The sequence below is a fragment of the Phalaenopsis equestris genome, unplaced genomic scaffold, assembly GCF_001263595.1.
Source record: "Phalaenopsis equestris unplaced genomic scaffold, ASM126359v1 Scaffold000372, whole genome shotgun sequence".
In the NCBI taxonomy this organism is placed as follows: domain Eukaryota; kingdom Viridiplantae; phylum Streptophyta; class Magnoliopsida; order Asparagales; family Orchidaceae; genus Phalaenopsis; species Phalaenopsis equestris.
The window spans coordinates 882,782-893,388 of NW_018164814.1; the positions used below are offsets into that span (position 1 = coordinate 882,782).

Here is a 10,607-nt window from a genome sequence, read left to right on the forward strand (position 1 = left end):
TTGTACTGCTTGACGCTTGATTGCCTTTTTTTCAAATTGTTTCTACTCTGAGAGGAGTGAAAACTTGAAGTCTTTTTGTGTTCTAAGTGTGCCCCCGCTCTCTCTCGTGTGGGCTGGCCGGCCACTTCCAAATCTTGGAAGATTTGATTGGGACAACTTAGGAAACCCTTGATTAGTTTATTCCCTTCATATTCTATGTCATTTTTTTTTTCAGAATTATTTTCTTTCCTAATTTAGGTTAGATATATTTGATAAGTTTATAACATAGGAGGAATTGTTTTCCCTATATATATGCACCTTACACGTTAATAATGAAATTAAGAAATTATTCCTCTCCAGATGAGCATGATTATTGGGGAGTGATCTGATCAGCTTTTATGCCAAATGAACATGATTATTTGGGATTCCAAATAATTATGACATTATGCATTTTTTTGTGCACAAAATATTTGTCACTATAAACTCTAGCACCATTGCCAGTTTCTTTTTTGTATTGCTGATAAGTGGTAAAATCTTAGAACTATGATAAAAAAAGCATTTTATATGCTGTTTCAGGGACAGTTTTATCTGGTATTTAAAAAATCCGCAAACTTGTGCATTTTGGGAAAATATTAAGGTTAGGGACCCATGGTGCAGTTCAAATATTGTAAATGTGTCACCAAGCTGTTATAATTTTAAAAACAGCACTCTTTGTGCTGTTTATTTTGTTTTGTATTCTTTAATGGTTGATTGGTCAAATCCAAAGTGGTTGAGTAAATACTTACAAAGCTTTCCAATATTTAGTTTGCAACAGAAAATGAGTGTAAATCTATTAATTTTTTGGCATCTATTCTATTTCTTTAGCACAACAACAATGTGATACAAGACATCAAATGAGATACTACAATATTTAGTTTGCAACAAAAAGTGAGTGTAATTCTATTAATTTTTGGCATCTATTCAGTTCCTTTAGCACAACTACAATGTGATACAAGACATCGGATGAGATGCCCCAAATCACATACACTAGGTCAAATTTGCTATTATAAACTTATAATTTAGATGTTTATTTTCTACTCTAGATGAAAATGAAACGCTAGATATGTGCAGACAATAAATTAACCATCATCTAACCTAGATCTCACATAGAAATTAAGGATTATAAAGCAATGACACTCTTTATAAACAACAATACTCTCCAATGGTAGTTTCGAAGTAAAGAATCCAAGTTTTTGGTTGGAAATTCATGATATGATGTCAAATTAAATCTACTTAGGATTGAACTAATTCTAAAACATCTAAAAAATTTCAAATTATACGTATTTGTTCCAATGCATTGCATAATTCTAATGACCTTGCTTTCCTAGCAAGTATTTTCTTTAAATATCATATAGGAGATATTTCAGGATGCAAAAAAATATTACTTTATCACCTAGTTTAAATTTTACATACCTCAATTTTGTCTTCAATAGACTTATGATTTTCATAATTAACAATTATTTTTCTGCAAGTACTTTTATGCAAAACGTGCAAATGACTAGGATGATATGAGATAAATAGTAAAAATACTAAAATATTATTATGCTTCCTATTGGATGAATTACAACTAGTGTGAGATCACATTAGGAAATAGAGAACTTTGGAATCATTTGGAGATTGTGTGATGCTTAAGAGGCAAATACAATCAATAGATGCACATCTACGATTGGGATTGGGTGAGGGGCATGCAAGTGGTAGAAGAAAGTGGTGTGAATGAGATCGAGAATGGAGTTTGCATGTGTTAGGGAACATAAGCTATAGTGCCAATCAAGTGGGGGAGCAAGGCTGAACTGGAGGGAGCGACACACATGACTGGATTGAGTAGGTGCATACAACATGTCATGAGGGACAATTGTGCACATGGGATAGCAAATTTGTGTGAGAAATTGGATGAGGACATGAGTGATAATTGAGCAAGGATACATGCAAGGGTGCTTGCATTGGATGAATGAGGATGTGGTGTTAGGTGAGGCGCACTATGGGATTGAAGTTGTGTGTGGCTGATAAGACAATGATGTTGGGTGAAGCACGTGAGAAGCACAAGTATTAGCGTGGCGCATGGAGTATTATATGCTGCGCTTTGTTGACAATTGGAGAATTGCATGTAGGAGGAGAGACTGGGAGAGGTCACGTGAAACAATCATGATGAGGTGTGAATACAAGGAGGTCAAGTTGTTGACGTTTTTGCAAGCAAAATAGATTTGATACCACCAATTGATACAAAGTAAGGAATGTGAGAGGGGGTGAGGAATATATATGAGGTCTTTAAAATTTAATATGAAATATAATTTGGTGATCATACTTGCCTAAGTTATGTTGACCTCTATATAATTGAGATCACATATCACAGCTGATGTCTAGTAAATTATGTAGTCCCGCATCAGAGCCAGTTTTATTAAAGAACAATACGATGTGCAAAGCTTTATTTTTGCTTCAAAGCGCAAAGCACAGAGCCAAGCAACACTTTTATTAATCAAAGTGTTGGTAGCTTATATAAAACTATTAATATGTTCATTAATAATTATAAAATATAAAGTATGACTTAAAAGTTGATATAAAATAAAAAAAATATATGGTACGATACATAACTTATAGGCAAAGATTGTGGGTAAGCTTGCTAGTTAATTTTCAAACAATATCTAATAGTGTGTTGTAATAGTTAAAAACTTAAAAATTGTAAAAAAAATGTAAATTAATTTCAGCGCTGCCCGTTTCACTTTACTTTGCTCATGAAGCGTGCTTTAAAACTTTGACACAATATACCCAATTTAGATGCATTTAATGATTTGGAATTATTTTAAGTGTTATTCTTAGTTGTTGAATTTCAGAAAAAGGCGGAATAAAGTGTTTTTTTCATTGAAATGAGAGGGGATATAAATAACCCTTACATGAATCCTAGAATATAAAAGATAGTATAAAAGAAATAATATGAAAAAAATATATATCATCTAATATCTCCAATAATCAATTCATATATTAGGAGATAAATAAAATAAAATAAAATAGGGAAGCAATGAAATAACCCCTAATATGAGGATAATTTATTTCTCATAACTTCTCACAAGAATAAAGTATTTTCTAATATAACTTCAAATACTTCCCCTCAAGTTGAAACATGATTGAAAACACTATTCAACCTGGATTCGAAAATATCAAACAATGGGCAAAGGAGATCACATGAAGTAGAACTTGAATATTTCATCCCGTACTGCGGTTGTCTTTCACTGTCGTTCCTGCAGTTTTTGTAGGTAGGAGGAAGACTCTTACAGGTGATGCTATAAGGGAGTTTGCAAGGAAGTAGATACTTATTGTTGTCTTTGACTACAATTCTTGCAACGTCTGTAGGTAAGCGGAAGGCCGCCTACCTTCAGGTAATTTGGCAGGGGAATTTGCAGGGAAGTTGTCAATTGCGGTTATTTTTTATTGCAATTCCTACAGTATCTGTAAGTAGACAAAAAAACTCTTACATGTAATGTTGTTGGGGAGTTTGCAGTAAAGTAGACAACATATAGGAAATGACTGACTCCTAGTTGACAGTGGTTGTCTTTGATTGCAGTTCCTGCAGTGTCTATAGGTAGCTGGAAGACTGCTACAAGTAATGCTTCTGGGAGGTTGCAAGGAAGTAGACAATCAACAGGAAAAGCTGCAGGGTATGATTTGTAGAAAAAAACTCAGGAGGTAGGCCTCGCTACAGGAAAAAGGCTCTGGAGGAGGACGCGCTGCTCAAAGAATTCAAGTGAAGGGCTTGTTGTAGTGAAAGTTCTGGAGGTTTTGATACAGGAAAAAACTCTGGAGGAGGGTCTGTGACAAAAAAGTTCCTGAGAAGGGCCTGATATTGGAAAAAATTCCAGAGGGTTTGATATAGGAAGAAGTTTCTGATGAGGGCTTGATGAAGAGAAAGGCTCCGGAAGAGTGCCTGCTGCACGAAGAATTTTTGTGGACCTATTACAGGAAAAGCTCTGAAGGAGGTTGATGCAGAAAAATTCCGAAGGAGTGTCTACTATAGAAAATATTCATGCGGAGGGCTTGATGCAGGAAAAACTCCCGAGGAAAGTCTGCTGCAGGAAAAAGCTTTTAGCAGCAGGGAAGAAACCGACGAAGAGGGGCATGTAAGTCGGCTGTTCGGATTCCATCCAAGGATACATCCGGTCTCTTCTCTGTAAAGACATTTTTCAAGTCTATTTGTAAGCAAACCAAGGAGTTCGTTCCTCAATCTTACGGAGGAACAGTGCTGCCAATTTATGCACCTTATGAGCTTCCAGATTATAAATGAGAGCATTGTTAAAGTTCAGTCTAATGCCCTCGAAAAAATTTAATAGTGTCTTATAGAAGCCATTTTTAAACCTGGATCTCACTGTCCGAAGATCCATGGGATACTTAATGATCAGCTGGTAATCATATAATCTCATTCCTTGCACATCTACTGGGGAATTGAACCACATACCTCCCTTGTGCTTCATTAGCCTCGCCGAGATCTGCGAGCATTTCTTCATTATACCAGCAAGAAGATGAGATCTGCGAGCATTTCTTCATTATACCAGCAAGAAGATTCTTGGAATCCATTGCAGCCTTTGGAGTGGAAGTCATAGCCTGCCCAAACAACTCCTTGTTAGGCATCGTAGGCAGATGAGCATTTCCAACTTCTGAAACTATGATTTCAATTTCGCTTGAGGGCTCGGGTTGCCAAAGATGATTCAGCTGAAATGATGCAGGAGTGGAGACCTCACGCCTACTACAAAGCCTAGGGTTAGGGTTAGAATTAGTGTTTTTCTTCATATAAGCCTTCGACTCTCCCAAATAAGACTCATTCTGGCTTGCCAGTAGCGAAAGCCATACAAGGAATCGCCGCTTCTCAGATCGGGTTGGACCCACTTATTTTGGATGCGAAAAACAACCAAATTCTTATTGAGAATAAGCTAGATCCATGCTATTACGTGATCAACCCCTCATCTCTGGTGCTTAAGCTGACAATCATCGACGGATCTAACGATCATAGGAAGAGAAAAGCAAGATCAAGGTAAGCGAGGGATGCTTCTTTAGAGAACATAAAAAAAACCCTCGACATTTGGTAGGGAGAGAAAACGTCCCTCCCTCCCTGCAGTAGGATGGCAGGAAGGGAGTCTGAAAGCTCTGGAGGGAGGACCGGCGGCTAGGTTAGGGAATTTGGCTATGATACTATGTTGAAATTCAAAATAATGCTGAATAAAATGGTTTTTTCATTGATATGAGAAGGGGTATAAATAACACTTACATGAATCCTAGAATATCAAAGATAATAAAATGAAATAATATGAAAGAAAATATATATTACCTGATATCTCCAATAATCAATTCATATTAATTATTAGGTGTGAAATTAAATAACATAAAATAGGAAATCCAACAATAGGAAATGAAATAATTCATAATCCATGGAAATAAATATAAAATAGGAAAGAAAATAACTCTTAAACTAAAGAAATAATTTATTTTTCATAACTTTTCACAGGAATAAATTATTTTCTAATATAACTTTTAATAATATCATACATCTAAAATAACCTTGTAATTGCAAGCTTAATTCTACTTTAATATGTTAACCTTTTTGCTAAAGGTGTTTGCTACCTTTATGCTCGCATAAACGATTAGGAACACATTTCTCCATTCCCTCCTTTTTTTTTTTTTGAGAGGTTTGCTAATTCTTGGAGGCTGTAGAATTGCTGTACCATTATCTTGCTACTACTTATGTACTCCTGACCTATCCTTAGCCACTTTATACTTTTGGCACATACTTTTCAAGTCTTACAATGAATTTTTAAATTATTTTGTAGGCCTGGTTGAAACTGATCCAGAGGCTGCTTTATCTGGTTTTGCTGAAGTTGTGCGAATGGAGCCTGAAAAAGCAGAGTGGTATGCTTTTATGATGTTTTTTTATAAATAGTGTAATGACGTACTTTACAAGAAGCTGAAATATTTAAATGGGTGTTCACAATTTTGCGTTATGCACTTGTCAGCATTGCGATGGTAGTTTAACTAAAGCATTTGTAAAATAGGATGCAGAAGATTCTTAACATTTTTGTCAGGTACTTAATTGGATGGAACATTTACTGGCATTACTGTAGGTCTATCATTAAACTGACATCATTTTTTTTTTTTTTTGAGGTGCTGGTATTTGCAATGAGATGATGATCCAAATAAAACTTGTTTTCAATTACTTACATCTGTGAAGGCAATAACTTTCAAGTCTCGGAATAATACCTTTGTTGGAACTGAATACATTCATTTTTTAAAATGGACTATGACCATATTTGTAAGCTCTTGACCCATTTCTAAATAAAGAAATCTTTTATTCTTCAAAAGTTTAAAACAGAGTCACCTGGCTGTAGCAAACATTTAATAAAATGCGACGAACACCACTCACAAAAGAAGTGCAATAAAATTATAATATATATATTTTTTTTCTTTTAATTAGAATGAAAGATATATTTGAACACAATTCTTATAACGTGATTTTAGAAAATAATGTGACCTCATAACATATAGCTATAGTTATATATCATAACGACATAAAGAAAAAAATCAAAAGTAACCAAAGGTTAAGGTAGTGAAGTTAAAATTTTCAAGATTGGTTACTAATAAATTAGAATTATTTTGTTGCGCCCCATCATATACATGTTAAAATGATTAGTTTTATTAAGAATTTAATTCAAGTTCTATGATAGTCAAAAACAGGTCATTATATTGATTAGGAGACTTGATGGTCAAGTGACTAAGTGCCATTGGCTATTAAAAGAAAAAAAAAAAAAAAAAAAAAAAAAAAAAAAAAAAAAAAAACATTTTTAGAGATTGATTAAAATTGATACCATTTAGGCTTATAGTTATTAGAAGCATGAAGTTTTATAAAGAGTGTAGTAAGCAAAGTTATAATTTTTGATGATTTATATGTTAAGATGGCACTAAGGAATGCTAAAGCGAGATATAAAGTAGCTAAGTCAAGACATTTGATAGTTTAGATGAATTTGATTAAGGGTCTGTTTGGGGCAGCTGCAGCTTATCCAACTTATGCTGATAAGTAGCTTATTCTGATAACCTGCTGATGAGCAACTGATCCGGATAAGCTGATTGGCTGTTTGGTTTGTGCGTTTGGAAAACAGCTGCTGATTCTGGATAAATGACCGCTGATTCTGGATAAATGACCATTCTGCCCCTATTCTGAATAAGTTGTTTAGCTGTTTGGTTTGTGTGTTTTGTAAACAGCTTATTTATAGACTTTTTTAGTTAAATGAATAACCTGTCACGCAAAATTTGTAGTTTTCTCAACAAAACAACAATGTTTTAGAACCAATTAACCCCCTTCAGACTCATTCAACATATGACTACCAAAAAATTTTCATATGGAATGTGACAAGTTTGTAAAATTAAAGTTCAAATGTTAAGACATGAAAATACAAAAGAGTTGAGTTATATTTATATAACTCAAATATTTTCGATCACATAAAAAAAACATGGCTACATATATAATTGTAAAATACACCTTCACACGCTAATATGAATTATAATGAAACACAAAAAAAAAAAGAAAAATAACATGTTAAAATTACAAAAAAAATTGAAAATATTGACTTTAAAATGTAAAAGCATATCACGACGGATGTTGCCCGGTTCTGACACCCCAAAATCTCGAGCAAACCTATATGATTGGAATATCGTAGAAACGGAAACATTTACATACATACCAACCAATTCCTATGTATTATATTAACATATTGAACACAAATTTTACTTTTTACATTTATTCCACACAAGCCTTTCATATGCATTGGTAAGGTGACATATATGTAAAAATTGAAGTTTGATATAAACATATATTTATAAATAAAAAAAAAATTAATGCTATTAGCTTTAGATAGATTTATATGCATGCTGCACAATTCTGATGTAATTGCATATCTAATATTCAAACTTTGATTTGTACACTTATAACACATTATCTGTGCATTAGAAAGAGTGATATTTTTTATGTTGTATGAAAGATTTGAGTGTTATAAATGTAAAAATTAAAATTTATTTGGTATATATGTAAATACATTACGAATTAAAAATGTACACTTTTTCTCTTCCCATTCAACATTCAAGGTGAGAAAATGGCATCCATGAACTGCAACTTCACCTTCCAATTCAAAAAATATGATTCTCGGAGCTCAATATTAATCCAAACTAATCTCATTCCCAGTTCATCAAAACCTCAACTTGAATCAAAATCTTCACCAACTCCTACGGCCATCTTCCACCATGCTCCGATCTGCTTCGAAACTTCTGCGTGGATCGAAGCTTGCTCGCGCTCCTTGATTGCGATATTCCTCTCTTCGCTCCTTCACACAAACCTATATTTCTTTGTGTCATTCGCCGATGAAGAGAGAGAGGGAGAGGCTGGGGCATAGCTTTCGACTGTGAAGTGATGGAATGTCGAAAAAGGGGGAGTGGCTAGGGCAGAGCTTTCAAATTGCGATGAGGGAGCAGCTTCTTCTGCGAGGGCAGCAGAGCGAATCGCGATGAGGGAGCAGCGGAGTGAATCGCGATGAGGGAGCGGCTTCTTCCGTGAGGGGCATCTTCCTTGAGGGCAGCGAGGAGCGGCTTCTTCCGCGAGGGCAGTAGAGTAATACGCAGCCTTCATATGCGACCAAAACGCCGACCGCAGGCATGAGGCCGCGGCTCGCGTCCTTTGTAAAATGAAAACCCTGTTTTTAAATACACAGCTGGTATGTGCGATCCAAATGGCAAGGCGGCGTTTTGAAAACGCCGCCCGCACTTTTAAGCTGCCCCAAATGGGCCCTAAGTTAATGCTTTAGAAGTAATGTTAATAGGATTTTAGGGAAAGGTAGAAATGTTATTTTGTGAAATTATTAAAATGAGTTTCAAAGAGAAAACATTTTGGAAAATCAGAATAAACAATATATTGAAGTATATCATATATTTATCCAAAATAATGAAGTGGAATTAACCCTGAGCAAGAAGTATAAATATGATATTTTTGGCTGAAATGAGGTACCATTTGTGATTTGGATGGTTAGGAGGAATATTGCGGTAGTTTATAGCTTTTTCCAATATTATTTTGAAAACTAAATGGATGTTCAAGTTTATGCTAACTATTAAGGAATTGAATTTATAAATTACATAATAAGATATGGGATATAGTAATATAACACAAGATAGAAAAATAACAATTGTTGGCAGAAACCAGTTTTGTTTCAGGCCAAAAAAGATTTTCTATGGAAATAATTTTTGTGCTAATATAATTAATGGATGTTATAGAGAGAAAAAATCTTCTTATGATTTTAATATTATTATGAAGTTATATGATTAAGTATCACAAGGCTTGATTTAGCACAAATTAAGACTTAAGTTTGTGTTAAATGCATGTTGATATTATTAAAGATGTGTCATGGAGTATCGACTAGTATTAAAAATAGCTGTGGCCTAATAGTTTTAGTTATATTGGTTTTATACGAAGGAGCATCATTGAGTCCAAATGTTTTATATTGATTATTGAAGATGTTTATAAAAGATATTGAAATTAAGGTGCTTTGGTGTATATTTTTTCTAAATAATATACTTCTAATTAGCGAGATAGCCACTAAAATAAATGAAAGATTAAAAAAAAATAGAGAATACTTAGTAGCTAGAAGAATTAGTCAATAAATATTGAATATATGTTATTTAATTTTAGTAGGTGTAATTTTGACAATTATCAATCAATTTTATGTGAAGATAATGTGATACTGTCAAGCTGAGCTGGAGTTTGCTTAAGCTTGAGCTCGTTTGCCAAAAATCCTTTGGCTTAGGGTCTGTTTTAGGCATTGTCGGCACTATTTTTGGTGTGGGGTTTGCCCGTAAGAAGCTGTCGATCATCGGAATTGAAATCCCGTTGCCTGCTTCGGAAGGACGTTTTTTTAAAAAAATTTAGTTTTAAAAAAAGATGAAGTCAAACTGACCCCATAATTTTCATAGTTTAGATGAAAGAGCTCTTTATCTCAAATCATGTATCTATCCCGAAGGATGAACGCAAGAATTGAGAGTGAGGTTCGATCAAATAAACTAAAGAAAGTTATGACATCCGTTTGGTCTGCGAAACCAATGTATTGGCCGACAAGTTCCCCTATTTAATATAAGGAATTAAATAAGGTTTATATTGTGCTGAGTTCGGGATAAGCTTCCTATAGGGGCAAGCCCCTATAGTTAATTACATCTTAGATAATTGAAGTTACCTAAGAATACTCTCGATAGAAATCAAGGAAAAATTATCTTCAAGGGGTTCAAATGGTAAGGACATTTCAAAGATATCGGACTAAGAAGTGTGAAGGGGGATTGGTTCAAATTTGGAACATTTTATTTTGGAGTCCAAAGGAGGAAACACTAGAGGATGCCACAGATCCGAAGGAGAACTTCAGTGACTTCCTAAGCTATCCTATTATTTGGCTTCAATTTAGGAGAAATCATTTAAACGTTTCATCCTGCAATTTTTATTTATTAGGATTTATATTTGTGTGAAACAATCAGCACAAATAACCTTTGAAAATGTGAGGATTTAAGTCATGACAAACGACTACCTC

General features: G+C 34.2%; 1 protein-coding gene across 1 annotated transcript in view; it reads left to right on the forward strand.

The window, feature by feature from the left end:
- LOC110026424 (COP9 signalosome complex subunit 2) overlaps positions 1–10,607 on the forward strand; it is a 30,118-nt gene that overhangs the window by 7,254 nt on the left and 12,257 nt on the right. The window contains exon 3 of the mRNA XM_020727354.1: positions 5,829–5,907. Coding sequence (XP_020583013.1) covers positions 5,829–5,907 — 79 coding nt within the window. The remainder of the gene's footprint in view (positions 1–5,828; positions 5,908–10,607) is intronic.